The sequence below is a fragment of the Betta splendens genome, chromosome 8, assembly GCF_900634795.4.
Source record: "Betta splendens chromosome 8, fBetSpl5.4, whole genome shotgun sequence".
Classification (NCBI taxonomy): Eukaryota; Metazoa; Chordata; class Actinopteri; order Anabantiformes; family Osphronemidae; genus Betta; species Betta splendens.
In genome coordinates this window covers 110,899-134,198 of record NC_040888.2, presented here as the reverse complement: position 1 = coordinate 134,198, position 23,300 = coordinate 110,899, and the positions used below count along the sequence as shown (strand labels likewise).

The following is a 23,300-nucleotide window of genomic DNA, read 5'->3' as shown; positions in this document are numbered from 1 at the left end:
GGGAGAGCGGGAGAGAAGCACAACTAGAGAAAGAAAGAAAGAGACAAGGTTAGTTAAACATGGGACAATGATGGGAGGTTACTGGACAGAAGAGGTAGAAGGAAACAGAGGAGCTCAGGGTATAAATTAAGTCCCCCAGCAGTCTATGTCTATTGCAGCTTAACTAAGACATGGTTCCTGTGACTAACAATCATTGCCAGTGACCTGAACCATCTCTAACTATAAGCTTTATCAAAAAGGAAGGTTTTAAGCCTAATCTTAAAGGTGGAGAGTGTGTCAGCTTCTCGAACCTGAAGAGGGAGCTGGTTCCAGAGGAGAGGAGCTTGGTAGCTAAAAGCTCTGCCCCCCGTTCTACATTTAAACACTCTAGGAACCACAAGTAGCCCAGTGCTCTGAGAACGAAGCGTTCTGCTGGGAGCATAAGGAACTATGAGGTCTTTAAGATAAGAAGGCGCTTTATCATTGAGGACTTTGTAGGTGAGTCGGAGAATTTAAAATTCTATCCTACATTTTACAGGCAGCCAGTGCAGAGAAGCTAATGTAGGAGAAATGTGATCTCTCTTTCTAAATCCTGTCAGGACTCTGGCTGCAGCATTTTGAATAAGCTGTAGGCTTTTTAAGGAGCTGTTAGGACATCCTATGAGTAAGAAGTTACAGTAGTCCAGCCTAGAGGTAACAAATGCATGGATCAGTTTCTCTGCATCACTCTGAGAGAGGATGCTTCTGATTTTAGCTATATTTCTAAGATGGAAGTAGGCGGTTCTGGAGATTTGTTGGATGTATGATGTAAAACAGAGATCCTGGTCAAAGATGACATCAAGGTTTTGTTACAGCTCATAATGTTGTTAGAGCAGATAATTTATGTATTTATTTTGCTTATATGAGTGCCATAGTGATTCTCCGTCCTGAAGTGACCACTGCCCCTAGAGTATTTTAACCAGTGACACCCTAGTGGAAACATACTTTTCCTACTATGTCTTCTACTTCTGTTAGGAATTCCCTCTATCTTTAAACTTGTTTCACCTTTCTTTTGCGTCCCATTACTTTTCTTTACTCTACTTTGTTCTTGAACTTTGTAAACTTAGACATACAAACGAACAGCGATTTTGTTACTTTAGAAGTCACCAAGAAACTCCAACGAAACTGAAACCATAACCAACCGTCCTTAATTAACTAGGTAATTTTGATATAATTAATTAAATTCGATTCCAGCCCGTTTTGCTTTTTGGCTAGTAGTAGTAAGTCACTTTGAAACACCTTGGAAAATTCAACAAGCTTGTTGACTGTAACTTTGCTGACCCAGAGCCATCTTCATCACCGTGGGCGACGATTCCTGGCCCAGAGGCTTTGGCATCTAGATCAGAGAGGGCACAACTTGCTCAACCAAGCCGGGAACAGGAGACGTTGCACAGTGGGCTACCGCTCCAAACTAAGGCAAGACAAACATCTGTGTTTCTCAAAGCGATAAAATTAAATATTCCAAATTCAATAGTTATCCGTAGGTTTCATTAGTTAGAAACAATTACTCTATTCTCTTGATCAAAGCCATCACACACTTCGGTACCGACCATCATTTATCTTTTTTTTCAATTATTCATTCATTGCAGATTGCTGTGTTTACTGTGATTGTGTTTACCACATGTTCATTAATTGCCATTAACATTGCTTTCGAAACACAAACACCCTCATTCACCAACATTCTGTTCTCTGTTCATCCATTACTGATCATTTCATGCTGAATGTTTGCTGATTTTATTTGAGTATTTTCATATTATTCTATTCACATATCCAGTAATATTAGATTAATAAAACGTTAAAAGAAATCTGGTTTTGTGTGCATTGTTCTTCAGATTTAAGCAGAGGTCACTGAACTGTGACAAGAATTCATGACATTAGAGACTGATTTGGTTCTATGAAGGAAATTTGTTATTGTTAATAATCATAATTATCAACTAATTAAATTGACATCTGGTGTTTGACTAAACTAATAAAAACATGGTTTCAGCTTTAAAACAAACCTGGTGCCCCAATTTTGAGGAATGTTATTGTTTATGCATTAATATGAAACTATTAATGTGAACCTGCTACATTATTCTTTCTTGAAGCCAAGTTTTAGGAATAGTGCAAGTTACACTTTTTTCTTCCTCCATGTCTGGCGCCCACTGGATGTGTGGGGCCCTTAGCATTTGCCTACTGTATACTGCCTATGCCATGGGCCATTGCGCCTCCAGATCAATGATCAGTTTTTGGATTACTCCTCATGTTGTTAATGATTATTATTTATATTAGTGAATGCTAATTCTAAAACGAATGGCCGATTTTTCTCTAATGAGCTACCTCAATCTAAAATATATAAAAGAAAGACATATGTCATTGATTTAAAAAAAGAGTTTGAATAAGCTGTGTGTTTCAACCTGTGTTTTCTCCAACTTAAATGTTGGAAGTTGCCACTGACAATGAATTGACCAACACAAGGTTTACCTGTAGTCAGCAGTAATGCCAGCTGCTGCTCCAGCGATCATGTGTTGATCATTCACAGTTGAAGTCACTTAAAGGAACGTTTTGAAATATGGTTTAAGACCTCTCAAACATCTACAGAAAAAATAACAAACCCCATAACGTACATTTAATTTAACAACTCAATCAATACATTTTATTTTAACTTTTAAGAGCGGAGAGGAAAAAACACCAGTAGAACTAGGCTTAAGATGGGCAGCCATCTGCCTTGAATGGTTGGTGTGAGTGAGACACAAGAATGACAACAGTCTAATGAGCACAGAGGGAGGACAGACCAATGACAATACAGTGGTGGCAGGTTAGTCGACAAAGGATGGGGGGGAGAGGAGCTCCAGCAGCAATCTGCAGTGTAATAGTCCAGTTTACCGCAAATGCACTGCACCTAGCCATAATTGGGTCAGAATAGATGTCTTATGTACGCCACCAACACATCCACTCACCCCAGTTACTCAAAAAATGAAAATGAAAGTCTGAAAAGGGATCAGAGCAGCAATCAGCTCACTATTGATGAAACAGCCTAGCAGCCAAGTGCATTCACTGTGTTCGTGGTTCTGCTCTGACACACCTCCGGCGTGGCAGGTGAAAAATGTAAAGCGAGATGTATGTGTGTAGATGTGTAGAACCACGGTCCGGTCCAGACACCCCCGCCCCCTTAGTCGCCCCCCCTCCTTTCTGATTGGACCGTGCTCTGCAGCATCTGCTGCTCCGGCTCCTCGTTTCCCGGCGTCTGCAGGACCAGGACCGGGAGAGACTCGTGTGCCCATAGGTTATTTTGTGTTTCGTCTGTCTGCTGCTCGTGTTCTGGATTGAACCAGACGCGGATCTCATCGCATGTTCGCGGCGGCATGACGCGGAATCTACACCGGACGAAATGCGACTCGATGAGGTTGTGAACGGAAGCTTCGGCGCAGCGCGCGCAACCCATGAATGAACGAAAGAGATGGAGAAAGTACTGAGTCAGGTAGAAGCGTGCTCGTGCGTGTTAATTTGTTTGAGGTATGAGTGGGGGTTCGTTTTTACAGATTTTTGTACTATAACGCATGCACATGTAAATATATGTATACGAAGACAAGAAACATTAAGATAACACAACAACATTATTTCGTCTGTTGTCAACAAGCCTGTTTCTGATTTGGTTCTGTGTGTCCTAATAGGGGTTTCTCTTAGGTTGTGTTTGGTTTCTGTTCTGTAGGGTTCACAGCTACTGGTTTAGAAAACAAACGCACCATTTAATTTCAAGCACACAGTAAATCCTCAAACAGATGCTAAACTGATTTATCAACATCTGAAGAATCAGGGGCTGGTGAGATTTGTCATTGGGCCGTGATTAATCATTAGCTCCACATTTACATAAGCCCATCTGCCTCATGGACCTGGTCTGAAATCCCACTGAGCAGTTCCATGTTGGCGATTGGCTGTACTCTGGAAATAAAATCATCTCCATGCGAATTTGTATGTTGAGTCCTTCTTCACAAGGAAATGACTCTAGCAACTATCAGAACCAGAACCCAGCCTTAGTGTTTATCCATCTACTTTCCCTGCAGGTTTTATTTGATTGGGTGGGTCATTCATTTCATTTCACTTCATTTCATTTCAATTCAATTCAATTTTATTTATATAGCGCCAAATCAAAACAAAGTTATCTCAAGGCACTTAACAAGTTAAGGTTTAAGACCTTTACACAACTAAAGCCAACAATCCCACATACAGCAACCCTTTAATTGTAATAATTTAACAGCATCACTGGAGAGGAAAAAATAATATGGGTGGCCAACTGCCTCAACCGTGGTTAAAACAACAAGTGTGTTCATTTACCTGTTAAGTAAAACCAATAGTGTCTATTAATGAGTTAAAAGCAGTGCTCAGACAGTTGCTGTCAACATCTACATGAATGTTAAAGTCTCCCTCTACAATTACTTTATCTGTGCTAAGAACTAAGTCAAATAATAATTCAGAGAATTCAGTTAAGAACTCTGAATATGGAGCAGGAGGACAGTAAACATAAAATATATATATATATATATATATATATATATAGCGCATATATATATATATAGCGCATATATATATATAGCGCATATATATATATATATATATATATATATATATATATATATATATATATATATATATATATATATATATATATATATATATATATATATATATATATATATATATATATATATGCGCTTGGAAGGTGAAGGCCACAGTGGTGCCTGTGGTGACTCGATGAGTATATATATTTATATTTTTATATGTATTTCTGCCTGTGGTGATCGGAGCACTGGGGGCTGTGACCCCCAAACTTGAGGAGTGGCTACAACAGATCCCTGGAAAAACATCCGACATCTCAGTCCAGAAAAGTGCAGTCCTAGGAACAGCAAGGATACTGCGCAGAACCCTCAAGCTCCCTGGCCTCTGGTAGAGGACCCGAGCTTGGAAAGTGGATGAGACCACCCGCGGAGGGTGAGAATAGAGTGGGATATATATATATATATATATATATATACAAAACACAACTGACTTCTGGGTTTTAGAGTCTGGGTGAGAAAGGCTCAGAGCGATAAATGAGTTATAGCTATGTATAGCTAAGTGTCACGATCTGGGTTTTTGTTTCTTGTTTCTAGTATCATTCTGAAGGACTCTCTGTCTTCACTTGTCATGTTTTGGTTTCCTGTTTTATTTTGTAGTACTTCCGGATTCTGTTTTCATCTGGTTAGTTCCCGTTTCATGTCCGGGTCTCATTACACACACCTGCCTGTTATTAGTAATCACCGCCAGCATTTAACTGCCACCAGTCACATCAGTCGTTGTCAGATCATCTTGTGAGAACACCGTCGCGCCACGTTTCATCACCAGCCTAGTAAGCTTCTGTTTTGCTTTGTACTCACCTGTGTTACCCGCTCTTTGTCGTGACTGCTGTAAGAGTTCCTGATTCCCGGTACCTGACCGGGCGATTATTCTTGCTTTTGGTTTGGACATTTACCGATCTGTTATTAAACGAATTACCAGACTGAGTTGGTTCTCCGGCTGTGCATTTGGGTCCTGCATCACGATCACGTCCCGTCGGTCCTTGACATTAAGTAGTAATTAATAAATCTGAGTTATAAATTGCTGCTACTCCTCCACCTCTACCTGTATTTCTAGGAACATAAAAGTTGATGTTACTCATTGGAGTCAATTCATTTAAACTAACATATTCATCCTGCTGCAGCCAGGTTTCAGTGAGACAGAACAGATCTATGTGATGGTCACTTATCAAGTCATTTATTAACAAGGATTTAGATGAGAGATCTGATATTTAATAAACCACACTTTATTAACTTACTGTTACTTTGTTCTGTAACAGGTTCTGATGTTTATTAAATTCTGGTTAGTCACTCCTTTGATTTGTTTGTGACCACTAGCTTAGGTGGTCGGGGTTTTTGCCAAATTATTGTTTCTGTGTGGAACCCTTGAATCTTTGTTGGGCGTGAAACTTAGGATAAACTTAGCTTTGTCCAACTTGCCATCGGAACTAGCAGAATCCCTAAGACTGCTGCTTTCGGCCAGATCTAATTTTAGCTGCAGTGTCCACAGTGAATCTCTGCCAACTGTAAAGCTGTTGCATTGTTGTGAGGATTGTTTGGTTTGTCATTGCGGCAGCGTAGCAGGTGTAACTTGCTTGGGGCCTCATGTATGAAGGGTACCCACACACGAAAGCCTGGCGTAAGCACAAATCAGCCTGTATCAAAAACTACTCAAAGTAGAAATGTGCGTAGATCTATGATAGCTCCCTGGCTGGCTCGCTATTGGTTCGATGGCGACACTAAGAGGTGAAACTGGGAAACTGTTAATCACTTGTTAAGGCGATAAACAATTAGTGTCTGCAATTACATGAGAGGATATAAAATATGGGCAAAATGGTGTAAACATATTCTATACATATTCAGATATATTCTGATTGGTGGCTCCTTGATCAGTAAATCAACAGCCCTATATTTATATTTTATATTCTATATATCATATTAATAATATATATTAAAATATATAATATTACACACTCTATTGCCACCCTGCAGTTATGTGCTGGATCGTCTCAGGGGCCCCTTTGCACAGTCTACACCTTGGGTCTTGTCTGGTGTGGTAGATCTGGGCTTCTATGGCTCTGGTGCTCAGGGCCTGCTCCTGTGCAGCCAGGATGAGTGCCTCTGTGCTGTCCTTCAGCCCAGCCCTTTCAAGCCATTGGTAGGATTTGTTGAGATCAGCCACTTCAGTTATGTTCTGGTGGTACATCCCGTGTAAGGGCTTGTCCTCCCATGATGGTCCCTCTTCCAGCATCTCATCCTCTGTTCTCCACTGCCTGAGACATTCACTCAGCACGTCATCTGTCGGGGCCTTATCCTTGATGTACTTATGGATCTTGGATGTTTCATCCTGGATAGTGGCTCTCACGCTCACTAGTCCTCGGCCTCCTTCCTTGCGGCTAGCATACAGTCTCAGGGTGCTGGATTTGGGGTGGAAGCCTCCATGCATGGTGAGGAGCTTTCGTGTCTTAACATCTTTGGTCTGTATCTCTTCCTTTGGCCACCTTATTATTCCTGCAGGGTATCTGATCACTGGCAGGGCATAACTGTTTATTGCCCGGGATTTGTTCTTGCCCTTGAGCTGGCTTCTTAGGACTTGCCTTACTCGTTGGAGGTATTTGGCTGTTGCCACATTCTTTGTTGCCTGTTCAAGGTTGCCGTTCGTCAGTGGTATCCCAAGGTACTTGTAATTGTCCTCAATGTCTGCTATTGTTCCTTCTGGGAGTGAGACCCCTTCTGTGTGGATTACCTTGCCTCTCTTTGTCACCATCCTCCCACATTTCTCGAGCCCGAATGACATCCCGATGTCTGAGCTGTAGATCCTTGTGGTGTGGATCAGCGAGTCGATGTCTCGCTCATTCTTAGTGTACAGCTTGATGTCATCCATGTAGAGGAGGTGACTTATAGTGGCCCCGTTCCGGAGTCGGTATCCATAGCCAGTCTTGTTTATTATTTGGCTGAGGGGGTTCAGACCTATGCAGAACAGCAGTGGGGACAGTGCATCTTCTTGGTATATGCCACATTTGATGGATACTTGGGCAAGTGGCTTCCCATTGGCTTCAAGAGTGGTTCTCCACAACCTCATCGAGTTTGCAATGAAGGCCCTTAGAGTTCTGTTGATGTTGTACAGCTCAAAGCATTCAGTGATCCATGTGTGTGGCATTGAGTCATAGGCTTTCTTGTAGTCGATCCAGGCTGTGCACAGGTTGGTGTGTCGCACTCTGCAGTCTTGGGCAACTGTTCTGTCAACCAGGAGTTGGTGTTTGGCTCCTCTGGTATCCTTACCAATGCCCTTCTGTGCTTCGCTCATGTATTGACCCATGTGCCCACTTATCTTAGCTGCGATGATGCCTGACATGAGCTTCCATGTTGTGGAGAGACAGGTTATTGGCCGGTAGTTGGATGGGACTGTACCCTTTGAGGGATCCTTCATTATCAGGATCGTTCGCCCTTCGGTTAGCCATTCAGGGTGAGTCCCATCCCTTAGCAGCTGGTTCATTTGTGCTGCCAGGCGCTCATGGATTGCAGTGAGCTTTTTTAGCCAGTAGGCGTGGATCATGTCAGGGCCAGGTGCTGTCCAGTTTTTCATACCTGAGACTCTTTGTTGGATGTCTGCCACTGTGATAGTCACTGGGTTCTGTTCAGGGAGGTTGCTGTGGGCTTTCCTCAGATCCACCAGCCACTGTGCATCACTGTTGTGTGATGCCTCCCTTTCCCATATACCCTTCCAGTACTGTTCAGTTTCCAGCCTTGGTGGGTCTGCTCTGTTGTTATTACCCTGCCATTGAGAGTACACTTTCGCAGGTTGTGTTGCGAACAGCCGGTTTATTCGTCTGGCTTCATTGTCTCTGGTGTATCTCTTTAGGCGGCTGGCCAAGGCTTGTAGCCTTTGCTTGGCAGTTTCGAGTGCTTCAGGTATGGTCATCTGGCTGTACCTCTTAGGCATTGGTCTTTTCATTGCACCTCTCTGGGCCTCTGTCATTTGGCTCACTTCCCTCCGAGCTGCCTTGATTTTTGCCTCCAACTTTCGTTTCCATGGTGGGTATTGTTTCTCATGGCTCCCATGGTTGCTCTTATAACCAAGCACCTCTAGGATCACTGCTGCTGAAGCGTATACCAGCTCATTGGTTTCTGTGATTGTTGTGGTAGGGATCGCTCTCAATGCTGCATTCACATCTTCCATGAGACTTTCTGATGGTACTTCACTTAGCCGTTGTAGTGGGGTTTGGGGTTGCCTGTTCAATCTCGCCATGATCTTATCTTTCAGGTCAGTCGCTGCCTCGCTCAGTGTATCTGTGCTCATTGTGGCTTCGTACCCAATTTCCGGTTGGGGAGATGGTGAAAACCTCCCCTCTGACCTGGCGTCCTGGCTCCCCCTTGCCGTAGCATTTGTGTTGTATCTCGTCAATCTCAAGTTGTGATAGCAGTTGCCGTTTGTGGATGTTGGAACACTGAGCTACTAGTTGCTTCGCCGTCAGCCTTGAATGTGGGTTTCTCCGTTCCCATTTGCCACACATTCTTTGCATGTAACCCCTCTGACTAGGGTTACTTGAGTAGTAGTATATATATATATATATATATATATATATATACATATATATATATATATATATATGAATATAAATAAATTCTTCTTGTGCATCACCTATATCATCCTGTCTTCAACGTCAATACCGTCAATACTAGTGGGGGGTTTAATGTAAAAACCTTCTATTAGCTGCTGAATACAGTGTCAGAAGGTTTGCTTCACCTTCACATCAACCTGTATGTCAGATCACTTTTACTTTTTTATTTCCGTCATGTGCGGAACCTGCAGCATTGATACCTGACACATGGTCCCGCTCGGCGTACTGCCCAGTCACAGACCATATTTAAATTTATTAACATATTTATATAGAGGCGTGTCAGGGGAGGAGTTTGCTACTACAATTCCACGTTGATTGGGATGTACGAAGGAAACGTACATTTATACTTAGTAGAGGTTGAAACATTGCTCCTCCTTAGTTTTCTGGATTTGAACTTAAGCAAAGTTTAGTAGGAAAACTGTGGCATTATTGGAACTATCACAGCCTGAGGTGACGACTAATAACTGGTTCAAATCACAGAGGACTGACTCAGGAGAATCAATCACATGTCTCAAGCACTCAGCCTCCACCCTACAATACTGAATATAAGAACTCTCTGCAGTTAATTTAGGATCAGATTTAGGTCCTGAACCCACATAAGTCCATATTACTGGCTAAAGTCAATAGTACTGGCGAACAATCCCATTCTTTGTTATTTCTATGTTCTGTTACCCGATCACTGTTACTTTCTAATCCTCCCACAGAGCGTTTGAGCCAATAAAGTGTTTTATTGGTCCGTCACATTTTTATTGCACCGAGGCCATAAAACGCAATGGCTGACTCTCACTGGCTGACATTTTGTCAATCCCAGGTTGGTGTTTTTAGGTCAATTGCATAGCTTCTACCAAGTAAAACGACACCCCATTAGCCATAGTCAGTTGTTGCTAGGTAGAGATATAGCCGCACAGAAATAGGCCAGTGGATAACAGTCCTCTGTTCTTTACTGGATGTGGTGGCCGATGCTCAGCCAGAACCTCTAATGTTCCACTGTTTACACTCAGGCTCCACTTATTGGCTTTTTCTTGGTTCAGTAGTTAGAGTCACTTTGACCGACCCTGCATGTCTACATTTGATTTCTGTGCAGGTCTAACCTGGCAAAACCTGTATACCTGTTGAACCAAATAGTGCAGCAGAACCTGCTTAATCGTAGGTCTGCCATTGTTTTCCAGGTTGTTTACACGTGCATGTTTCTGACTGGACAAGTGTCTTCAGAAGAGTTAAACTGTGACACTCTGATCCTGCTGTCAACCAACCTGACAGGTAAGCTCTTGAGTCTACTGCTACTCAATACATTGACTGCAGAGATGGATGCATTCTGGCCTCTTCTCTTTCTTCCTTCCTTCCTGCACATCGTCTCTGTCCCAGCGAGGACTTTGGCTCTGTTAAACCAGACGTTCACCGTCACAAACTCTTCAGGTTTGTACAGATGTAGTTGTTGTTGACTTTGGAGCAGCAAACAAGCATGATCACTGTTTGGTGTGTCTACAGGCCTGTCCTGTGACCTGTCTGTGGATGGCATCGGGACCTGTTGGCCTCGCAGCTCCGCAGGAGAACTGATCTCTAGACCCTGTCCTGAACAATTCAACGGCATCCACTACAACACCAGCAGTCAGTGCCTGCTTGCCTGTCTGTCTGTCCATACTGTATGTCAGCCTAATTCCACACCACAACACCCCTTTCTTTGACCTCCAGCATGTTAACACTGTATAAATCAGGGATGGCCAACCCTGGTCATTGAAAGCCACAGTCCTGATGGTTTTCCAATTATCCCTTTCCCAGCTAATACTGATTACCTTCACCAGGTGTGTTCAGTCAATCAGCAGCTAACTGACAACACCTGATCAAGGTAATCAGCAGGGAGAATTGGAAAACCAGCATCCTGGTATAAATTAATACTTGACTTTAAAAGGTTCTCAACCAACCTTTATTGTATGTTCATCAAAATACCTGTTAGACACAAAAATTTGGGTGTGTGATTTTTAATCAATCTCCAACTTCTAAAATTGGGGAATTTTCAATTCAACCACAACCACCACAGTGATTCACTTAAACTCACTGATTATATACGGTGGCATTTCTATAGAAAAAAACTGCTAACAAAGTCCACTGAACAGCACAGGAACCAGGACAGGACCAGACAGTTGTCTTCTAAAGCACTGAAGTCCCAGTCAACATAAAATGTAACATGTTTAGTTCTGAACCTTAACTGTGATCATTAGGTCCTACTGTAGTAGTGACCATATCACTGAAGGAAAGACGGGTTAGAGCTCAGGTTCTATTTCAAAAAAGAAAGAAGAACCAGTTCAAGCCAACAGCCTGATTCCACTAGAAACAAGAGCAGCAGCAGTGAGGACTCACTTCACAGCTCTCCCCAGAACCTGTTCTCTTCCCTAGAAACTGCAGTTGAATTGAGCCTAGGTTAAATCATATTGTACAGACAGAACCTATAGAACCCTGCAACTCTCTAACCCTAACCCTAGAAATAGTGTAAAGTCTCATAATTACCTAAATAAATTTCCTCAGCCATTCGGTTGCTGCCAATTATGTGTTGGCCAATCCCAAATGAGTATTTTGTGGTTTCACTGACATCCAACAACAGGAGGAGACGCTGAGGACCTACTGACTTTTATTCGGTGCCAGCTGGACGGATCACTGCCGTCCACAGTGTGAGTGGGCGGGTGGCAAGAACCGTCCTGTATAATTAGAGATTCAGTTGTTGATCTGACTTTCTAACATGAGTCATTTGTGTGTGTGTGTGTGTGTGTGTGTGTGTGTGTGTGTGTGTGTGTGTGTGTGTGTGTGTGTGTGTGTGTGTGTGTGTGTGTGTGTGTGTGTCAGTGACGATGGAATCACAGCTGTGGTGTTGCCATGGTTATGTGCTTCAGTGGCACAGATCTACAGTATGATCACACTTACATGTACTTTGATGCTAAACTTTTTTATTTGTGACAATGTTGACAACAGAACATGAGACTTCAGTTCAGTTTAATTTAATTTATATAGAACCAAAAATCGACTGAAGTCACAGTTATGACCCAACAGGACGTTTAGCTTGGCCTGTTTGTAATCTACCTTGACTCTTTACCCAAGGACAAGGTGAAGATGAAGAAGTGTCATGATTCAGGCAGTGAGCTGTGAACCGTGAGGACCCCAGCTGAATGCAGCTACAGATGAAACCAATATTGTATGTGAAGGTGTGTCTGCACTGCTTCACTAATGAGTCAAACAGTGTTGGCAAAAAACCACACAGTCACCACCTGTGTGAGGATTTTCATTTTACATAACATGTTCCTTCATGGTTTGATTTAAATGAATAATGATGAGAATTACAGTATAAAGACAAAACACAGAAGATGAAGGTGGGTCCAAACTTGAAGATCACTAGCAGCCAAACATTAAATGAGAGGGGTTGACACATTTCCTTTGTTATTTATAATTTGTTTAAAGCACAGAACTCACTAATATTAAATATTGATCCTTTACTGTTCTGCTGCTTCTCTAGACCGTGTTTATAGAGAGTGTCAGCCCAATGGCAGCTGGGCTCTTCGAGGAAACTACAGTCAATGCACCGAGATCATCGTCCTGGTAGGAGTCATCAATTCTAATATCAAAACAATGGTCGGGGGGGGTAGCTTAGGTAGTAAGGTTAGTTAGTAAGGTTAGAATTAGCTAACAAAATACAGATAGCTAGTTCTTAAGTTATGCTCGCTAATATAATAAAAATCCAAACCAGTTGATCCTCCCCTCTGAACAACAACCACTCGAAAGTACCCTTACTAATTTAGTTAGTTTAAACGTCCGAGCTGTGATCTACCTTACAAATAGATGACGATGACCTACTGCACCTACTCACGGCTGCTAGTAGGTAGCGCAGGTACCTACTGGCCCATACGCTGCTGCATGCTGTTTTCTGCCGGCCACCATAGGCACAAGTTTGGCCAAGCCCGTCAGACTAACAAACGATAAGTGGGGAATATAGGCCAGGTGTAGTTTGTCAGGTGATGAGTAATAGTAGACTCTTCGACGAATTGGTTGTGGTGGATTCGTGGCAGTGACGACACTGACTGGATGAATTAGGTCTGCCATAATATGAAATTGTTATTAGCTCTTACTATCCTTAGATGTGTGCGCTTTAATAAATAGTTATTTATTACAAGGTTGTAGTATTTTAAATAGAATAGTCAATTATTTAAACAGATTATCTTTTTGAATGTAACACCAGTGTCTTGTCTCCTCCCTTTGACTGTTGGGTTTATCACAACCACGGGTGGCATATGGGTGCGTACGTCACATTTGTTGTCTCCTCCATGACAACAACAAATCAGAACCATCAGAACTGCTCTTGATGTTGTCTGTGAGAGTTGAACATATAGCATCAGCTGTTGCCCTGACAACCCTCACAGCAGGGACTCCTTCACTACAGTCTCGGTTTTGGCTTAGTGGACTTTTTTAAATCAGCTCACACACACACACACACACACACACACACACACACACACACACACACACACACACACACACACACACACACACAGAGTGAGTGAAGGTCCAGATGGTTCACACTGGTTTTTGCTCTTCATCACACTGACGTTTTCATCTGTGCTTGTTTTGGATTGAATAAAACAAACTTAAAGGAAGCAATACCATGGCATTACCCTGGTAACACAAACCAGGTGATAATAGATAATAGAACAACGTCTGTCTGTCTGAATCTGCACAGAACTTGAAATTGTTTGGTCTAGTTTTCAAACAACACCATTTTAAAATAGATAAAGCTTTTTCATAGGAAAATGCACAGTGACTGCTGAAATACTGAATGTATTCCTGGAGAATTGCTGAAAGTAGCTGAAACATTTAAGACAGCTGAAAATTGCTAAAGCATGTAAAGCACAGATAAATGTATTGGAAGAGAATACGTTGTTTAGAGAGCTAAATTTTTGCAGAAGAAGCTGAATCAGTTGAATTTCAACTTGAGGAAACTTGAAAACAATGTGCAAAAATTAAAGAACTGCTGAAAATGAAGGAAGTGTATAAAGGTTTGCTTAATTTGATGGAATATAGCTAAATGTATCAAAAGGTTAAATATTATAATCAACTAGTTTTGATTTCAAGAGCTGAAAGAAAAGCTCAAAGTTGTGGAAATATTTAATACAGCTGAAATTTGCTACAAAATAAGTAGTTGAATTTTAAATTGAGAAAAGTTGGAGCTTTGAAGAAAGTGTGTATAGGTAATTGCTAAACAGTAAAATAATCGCATTAATTTCTCAAAAGCTGAAAAGGGTGCTATTTAGGAGTAGATCTAGAGTAGCAGGATTTTATAATTTTATTTCGTCTCCTCCTGTTTTTTAGTTAAAGATCTGAATTGGTGCTTTTATTTTGAAAGGATTTGGAGGAGGGTGTGTGCTTAATAGCTAAAATAGTCTCATTAACTAGTCATAATAACCCATTAAAAAGCTAAAATAGTGCTATTAAAGCTAAAGATTTGGAGTGGTGCTTTTATTTTGAAAGTATTCGGAGGAGCTGTGTTTGCTTAATAGCTAAACTGTAAAATAGCTGGAAGCATTCACATAATGATGATCCCCATCCCCTGATGCTCTAGAAGCTGTAGATGTAAAATGTTTGTCTGTATATGCGGCTCCGTTCAGAACCTGCCTCAGACCGGTGCTTGGCTGATGCTTATTTCTTTCTTCTATTTTCAGAGGAAGACCAAAATCCACTATCAGGTTGCTTTCATCATCAATTACCTCGGTCACTGCATCTCTCTGGGAGCTTTACTGCTGGCGTTCACTCTCTTCATGAGACTCAGGTAGGACACCTGTTTGTCTACCTGGTTACACTACGGGCCTCATGTACAGATGCTATTTGCACACAAAAATATGGCATGACTCCTTATCTACATAGAAAGTTTAGATATGTCATTAACTACGTATTATCCACTTCCGCCTCTTGAGGAGTGCAGACGTGTTTTTTCTCTGCTCCCACTCTACTTTGCTTGCAGTGTCCTTGTCCTGTCTTTTCTGTGCACCCTAATCTGCTATTCTGGAATAACAATTTTTGAACATGGAGCTAATCAACTGGTCACTCAGCACATTGGATAAAGTTCTCTCACAAAGAAAAGAATCTCCGGGAGAACCACTCTGCCCCTCAGGGACTCTTGCCTCTGGCTACGTGCGAGACGCTTGGAATTCCTGGTGCCCCGTGTGTCTGGAGCCACTGTCTATCGAGGACACGGAGGATCTATTCATATTTTGGACTTTGGGCTAATCATAATTGGCTTTGGTGGTGCCCTGCTTTATCGTAAGATTGGAAAATCTGTGGTAGGCTTATTGGCATAACCCTGAGTTACAAACGCCCCTGGGGGCCATGGTTACTTGGCTAATAGAATTACACCAAAGGATGGCCTGGATTGATGGACTGACAAGTAACATCCCATCTCGTTCGGATGATTTGCGTCAGAGGATGACCCAGATTGAGAAACTGATCTCAGCCCGTTCGGACGATGACAGGAAACAGATGGATAACATCTGCAGACAGACTGAATATGGTGACAGCCTTGTCTGACAGGCTTGAGGAGATGTTGCGGGTACCCCATGGACCCACAAGAGGCGATGAAGCCCTGAGTTCTGACCGATTGGACTCTTGATCCAGACAAATTAGTCATGGATTGTTAAAATGTACTAGAATTGGCTGTGTATTATTCTGTCCCTTCTCCCTTTCCCCCCTCCCTTCCCGGGTCCAATCTAGCTCACCCGCTGTGCCTCTATCTTCTTTCCATAATTGTGTCTCCCTTCAAGGACAACTATTGGACAAGCTTGTAAACATATTGGTCAGCCTTGGTCATACATGTGTAAACAACACTTCACTATACAGTACTGATGCAGAGACACCCCCTGCACACACACCTCGGCCTGATGTGTCCATAAAAAAATCCCAGCAAGTTTCCACTTGTACTGGTTATTGTGTACTTGTTTCGGGAATGTAAAGGTAGCTGGGTGGATCAGGTGGTTGAGCATTTGCTCGCACCCAGCTGATCCCACCAGCAGTGTCAGCCCCAAGTGTTTAATTGTTCTCGTGGTCAGGCAGGCAAGGGTCGATACACAGTGGTAGCAGCAAGAGAACAGGTAAGGATCAGGCAGTCTGTGGGTTTAGGTGTGTGAACTGAATAGAGTTGATGTCTTACCTGTTGACAGGCTCACTCATTTGATAATACACTTACCTTGGCTGACAGTTCAGTTGAAAAACTGTCCTTGAATAACATCTATAAACTGCAGTTTTTTCCTTGATTATCCATGATTATTGTGAAAGAAGCACAAATGATTACGGTTATTTACGTAAAATCTACGACTATTGAAAAAACATTCATTAACAAGTTGTGGAAGTTTAAAACCTAAATAAGTGGCTGTAGTCGCAGATGGACTGTGCTCTACGTCTTTACTTGGCCATGCACATTCAAATTATATGAATTAAACCGCGACCCATAATCATGGAATTATGTGAAGCCAATTGATTGTATCAGATGTTAGAGCGATGAGGGTGTACATATTTGTAAGAGACGCCTGCTATTTAAAAGACACGAAAAAGCTGAGGAGAATGAAAACAAGAACGTTTTGCTGCTGTGGCGCAGGTCTGTTCTAAACAAGACGGAACAATTATAACTTTGCAGTGAACAGAAAATAACTAAGCCATCAACAAGGTGTTGCCCTTCATACTCCCCACATTTGAGCACACAAGAGATACTTAATAGTAAAAACTTAATAGTAAAATAGGTTTGGTGTAATATGTGTGTTACAGGTAGAAATGAACAGTCGGACCTCAGTTACGCTGTAGTGCATCGGAGGCTTCTAATCAACACTTTTCAACCCGCTGCAGGATTAACAATTTTTAGTCAGCGACGCACCCGCAGTGAAAACGCTAGTCACTTTGAACTGATACCACTGTAATTTCCCTTGGGGGATCCATAAAGTATGTCTAATCTAATCAAATTTATATAGAGGCATGTCACGCGAGGAGTCTGCTACTCAATCACCTGCGCTCAATTCTACGTTTATTACAGTAGGATGTACGAAGGAAACATGCGTAGAATAGTAGCCAAATTGATTTAACTTAAAATCTCTATAGTGTTAACTGTTATTCAATGGCTTCACTACGTGTAGCACTAATTTCTACTTCAGTTTAAATGATTAAGACAGACGACTGAAATGATAAAAACACAAAACACACAAAAGGCGATGCATTCTTCAAATCAAATTAATATTTCAATATCAGAATTTACAAAACTGATCCAATACTGTTTATAAAAGACTGTAGAATATGGTTTCATATGGAATATTATGACATGCAGGGTTGACACTTGTCACAGGCAGTCTAACGTGCTATACTGGCTAACTACCCTAGCTCTGATTCCCATTTTGTATTGTTTACCATCCTCCTGCTCCATATTCAGAGTTCTTAACTGAATTCTCTGAATTCTTATCTGACTTATTCTTAGCACAGATAAAGTCATTGTAATGGGAGACTTTAACATTCATGTAGATGTTGACAGCAACAGTCTCAGCACTGCTTTTAACTCCTTAATAGACACTATTGGTCTTACTCAGCAGGTAAATGAACCCACTCATCGTTTTTACCATTCCCTCGATCTTGTCATGACATATGGGGTTGAAATTGATAATTTAATTAATTTTAATTCTTCCCCAAAACCCTCTGTTATCTGACCATTTCTTATTAACTTTTGAATTTAGCATAATTGACCTTACAGCAGCTGGAAAGAAATCTTACTATAGCAGATGTTTATCTGGCAACAGCGTTGTCAGATTTAAGCAGATGATTCCATCATCTTTTGCCTCAATGTCTTGTAGACACACAGAGGAGAACAGTCACCTTAATCCTTGTAAACAGGTTGACTGTCTTGTAGATGATGCTGCAGCTTCTCTACGTACAATGTTAGACACAATGGCTCCTCCTCTGAAGAAGGCAGTAAATCAGAGGAGGTTAGCTCCATGGTATAACCTAAAGCCTAAAGTACAGGACCAGACAACTAGAAAGGCAGTGATGTTCCAACAAAATAAATGTAAACTGCATTGCATGGAAAGACAGTCTAATAATATATAAAAAAACACTTTGTGCTGCTAGGAAAACATTCTCCTTAATTGAGGAAAACAAAAACAACCCCAGGTTTCTTTTCAGCACTGTAGCCAGGCTGACTAAGAGTCATAGCTGTGTTGAGCCTACTATCCCCTTAAATCTCAGCAGCAATGACTTTATTAACTAATTTACTAATAAAATTATCACCATTAGAGAAGACATTCAGCAGCAACTTCCTCCAAATGACATAAAGCACTGTCTAGATCCATCAACTTTAAATTTACCAAATCCTGTCTTACTTAAACAGCTTCTTCCCCATAACTCATATGGAGTTAACCTCAATAATCAACTCTTCCAAGTCGTCCACTTGTCTTTTAGATCCAATCCTAACCAGATTACTCAAAGAAGTTCTACCTTTAATCAGCTCGTCCATATTAAATCAAATCAACCAATCTGTACATTTAGGCTATGTACCACAAGCTTTTAAGGTGGCTGTGGTCAAACCTTGATTGAAAAAACCTACTCTGGACCCTGGAGAACTAGCCAACTCTAGACCCATTTCAAATTTACCCTTCTTGAAAAAAAATGTGGCTAAACAATTATCTGACCACCTGAGTGGGAATAACCTGTACAAAGATTTTCAGTCGGGATTTAAAAAACATGATAGCACAGAAACAGCTCTGGTTAGAGTCACTAATGATCTTCTATTAGCTTCAGACAATGGTCTAGTTTCTGTCCTTGTTCTGTTAGGTCTTAACGCTGCATTTGATACAATTGATCATAACATTCTATTACAGAGACTAGAACATAAAATCGGAATTAAAGGAACAGCACTGGGATGCTTTAAATCCTATTTGTTGAACAGATTCTACTGTAGTTTGTTCATGTTAATGATAAATTCTCCACACGCACAAGTATTAGATATGGAGTACCACTGGGTTCTGTACTTGGTCCAATTCTGTTCAGCCTATACATGTCTCCTCTAGGTGAGATTATTAGGAAGTATTCTATTAATTTTCGTTGTTATGCAGATGATACTCAGCCATATATGTCTTTAGAACCAAATAAAACAGATCACTAGTCAAAATTAAAAGTTCTTTAAAAGACATCAAATCCTGGATGTCCCAAAACTTCCTTCAAGTAAATTCAGATAAAACTGAAATTCTCATTGTTGAGCCTAAAAATCTGAGAAAGACACTATTGAGTCGGATAGCCATCCTGGATGGCAAAACATTAGCTTCAGATTCTACTGTGAGGAACCTTGGTTTCATCTTTGACCAGGATCTCTCTTTTACATCATTTATTAAACAAATATCTAGAACCGCCTACTTTCATCTTAGAAATATAGCTAAAATCAGAAGCATCCTCTTTCAGAGTGATGCAGAGAAACTGATCCATGCATTTGTTACCTCTAGGCTGGACTACTGTAACTTCTTACTCATAGGATGTCCTAACAGCTCCTTAAAAAGCCTACAGCTTATTCAAAATGCTGCAGCCAGAGTCCTGACAGGATTTAGAAAGAGAGATCACATTTCTCCTACATTAGCTTCTCTGCACTGGCTGCCTGTAAAATGTAGGATAGAATTTAAAATTCTCCGACTCACCTACAAAGTACTCAATGATAAAGCTCCTTCTTATCTTAAAGACCTCATAGTTCCTTATGCTCCCAGTAGAACGCTTTGTTCTCAGAGCACTGGGCTACTTGTGGTTCCTAGAGTCTTTAAATGTAGAACGGGAGGCAGAGCTTTTAGCTACCAAGCTCCTCTCCTGTGGAACCAGCTCCCTCTTCAGGTTTGAGAAGCTGACACACTCTCCACCTTTAAAGATCCATGCACACGCTTTTTTCATGCTCCACATTGCTAAAGAATTGGACCTTGATGTCTCAGTAAAGTGTCTGTAACTTTTCATGCCAAAAAGCGCTGTAGATCGCCCACACGGCCCGTCTGAAAATGTGTGTTTTAAGCTCTCGTCCATAACGCTCTATTTTCGGAGTGTGTCGGAAGCTAAACTGATCGCCACACCCCTTTGAGGAAGCGTATAGCCGTGATCTGCCGCGGGAATCAAACGTCACGGTCACTGAATCCATTGTAACAGTGACACTGTCTAACTCGTCCTCGTAGTGGAGTTCAACCATACATTTGATCCAAAATCTGACTCTGAAGTCGAATGGGAGGCTGTTGAAGTGGTTACACTTGGACTGGCGCAAGGTACGTCTAACTGGCAGATTCACGTTTCATTTAATTTGATTTATATAATACGCAACTTGATTAGCTGCTAACGCTAATACTAATGGTTGCAAATTAGCAGCCTGAATTAATACAACAGAATATTCATAGCACGACTACAGCTTGTTTGGGAGCATAGCTTGATAAACTAATATAAACTCATTTTTACATGTTTTTTTATTTCTCGTTCTGCTGCTGTGTGAAAATATTTTTTCTATAATGGGATCTGCAGCTGCAGCTTATATTTTGCCGTATTTGTCTGTAAGTGCCAATGTAGGAACAGTGAATGCCTACAGAGGCATGGTGTGACAGCAACTATTGCTTTCAAGATATTGCATGTGTTTATTACTTTTATTAATAAATTAAAATGTCAATAAATCTTACCTCAAGATGCCTGAACTAGTTGCCAAACCTACTGTCATGTATGGTTGATGATTCAGGACTAGAGCCAGTATGATTGAATGTTTATTCATTACAGAACACATTTAATATACAGTATATCAGACAATTACACATGCAAGGAATAAATCAGTATCTCAGAAATTCATAAACTTTAGAACATTTTACTATTTACAGATTAATCATAATGTACCTGGGAACTCTGGTTTACAAACATAGTTTTGTTTCTAAATATATATTGACCTAATATTTTTTAATTGCTTTTAGTAAGGTGTATGATATATCCAGTGCTAATATATAACTAATAGAAATTTTTCAATACTATTTCTGTGTGTATCTCAAGTTGTTGCAGGTATCTAGCCTAGAAGTCTTGTCAGCTGGTGCTGGGGACTTCTAGGGCAAAGAGTCCAAGTCATCCCACCTTCCCTGGTCCCTGGATCAGGGCAGGGTTTCCTTAGGGACAAGGCACCTATGTTGGACTTAGACCACCTGTGAAATACCTAAATTATTGTTTTTTGGCAATACCTGAATAAAAGCTGAAATATTATAAAACATTTGTCTGTTTTCCCTCATTAGGTATATACATACAAAAATAGTTCAGTGAAACAGCAATAGTCAAAGCCAACTTTATTTTTAACCACCAGCACTATAATGCTGGATAAGTTACCATCACAGTTTAATTTGCAGACCACAAAATGAACGGGTAGGATTCATAGTTATGTTGAAAGCATAGTTTCTGGAGTGGAACAGGTATAGTCATGGGCAGTTGGCTGGGGAGATGTAAGGATCTTTTTTGTCTTCACGTGTTGGAAGACATCGGAAGCAGTGCAGCTGCTGTACAGATGGAGGATGCAGCTGTTTTCCTTGACACCACTCTAGAAGGTATAAAGAATAGAATAGCAGATTAATGAAATGACCAGTATTACCTATGTATCTCACAACCTTTACAGTTCTAAACAATAAATAGAGGTAGTTAGATCAGTTTTAATGGTGTGTGGAGCAAAAACATTTTCAACTTATTTTATAGTGCTGGTTTGTTAAATCTTAGCATGACATTAATGACCTCCTTTCTGTCAGGTTGCTCAAATTCTGCTCAGAGGGCCGGTGGGACAGGGATGTTTACAAGGTCCTCCATAGAACAACCTGAGTCCAGCAGGACTTTATTGAAGATGGTCTCCATCACATTTTCCACATAATCTGCACCATAACACTAAAACAGACTAAAATATCAAAATAAACTGACCAACTGCATACAGAGTAAATACATAGACAATAATATAGATTAGATTATGAATACCACAACTACTGAAATGTGAAATGCAAAATCTTCGTCAAATAAAACTGCATATTGGCCAACAAATGATTATACTGCTGTTAAATGTACATACCTTTGCTCCTGAGGTGAACACTCTTCTACTCTTCTACAAGGTAGCCGCGTGTCAGTTTGAGAAGCAACCTCCTCGCGTTTCGGTAGCTGGCATGCGTCAGCCTGTATAAAAAAACATGTCACGTTTACAGCTAAAGTAGCTGACTAGATAAGCAACAACACAGGTTAGACTTAGATAGAACTTGCAATAACCCAAATTCACGGGTCTACTAGGGCTACAACATACACACGTCAGGCTCGGTATTAATTAGAAACACAGCTGACTCTCACAACTTACTAGCGCTAGCCGCTAATGCTAGCCGCTAACGCTAGCCGCTAAAGCTGCGCTACTATCGCGCTAGCAGCTATAAAGTGAGTGAATGACTTCAGTACCATACTATATTTCACGAATAGAACCGGACAAATGCTGGAGAAGCTTGGACTCATCCAAATTGCGTGTCAGCACCTTGGAACACTGTCTCTACCTGTCGCTGTAGCTGTTAGATTCAACGGTTCGAGCAATTAGCATTCCTTACACAGGAGGGAAGCTACATTATAAACAGAGAAACTTCTGGAGTACATACATCAAATAAGTATCAAGCATGTACTTACGTTTGGGGAAGCAGCAAGTGGGCGCTTCTTCAACCTGAGTGACTACTTCTTTTTGTCTTTTTAATGACAGGTGGCAACCAACTAAAGGGTGCATTAGCGCCACCTCCTATGGTAGACTGCGCAGTGAGTGACTTCTTGTCTAAGACTGGAGTGACTGAAACGAAATGTTTCAGGTACATTTAGGGGTTAGTTAGGGGTTCTGTGATTGGTCAAGTGAATGCAGACGTATCCAGGCCGCCAAATTTGAAACAATGGTTCTTTAACCGGATTGGATAAAGTCTCAAAAATGTGAAATAAGTAGGGGGCATACTTCTAACACACCAGGAGTGTCTTAATGTGACCCTGGGAGTCAAATAAACGTACCAGAATGTCCAAAAAGTGAATTTTGCATGTGCATGGACCT

The 23,300-nt window shown here is 41.1% G+C and overlaps 1 protein-coding gene across 6 annotated transcripts in view; it reads left to right on the top strand.

Annotated features, from left to right (window-relative positions):
* The first annotated feature begins 3,190 nt into the window (after positions 1 to 3,190).
* The window catches only part of crhr1 (corticotropin releasing hormone receptor 1), a 39,087-nt gene continuing 18,977 nt past the window's right edge, over positions 3,191 to 23,300 (top strand). For 2 of the 6 annotated variants that reach the window (XM_029158871.2, XM_055511090.1), the window contains exons 1-2: positions 10,694 to 10,819; positions 14,911 to 15,017. In XM_029158871.2, the coding sequence (XP_029014704.1) occupies positions 15,007 to 15,017 (11 nt within the window). In that variant the 5' untranslated portion in view covers positions 10,694 to 10,819; positions 14,911 to 15,006. Of the gene's footprint in view, positions 3,514 to 10,380; positions 10,472 to 10,576; positions 10,628 to 10,693; positions 10,855 to 12,301; positions 12,406 to 12,713; positions 12,797 to 14,910; positions 15,018 to 23,300 lie in introns of those variants that run through there. The other 4 variants (XM_055511087.1, XM_055511086.1, XM_055511088.1 and 1 more) reach the window with 4 other exon arrangements.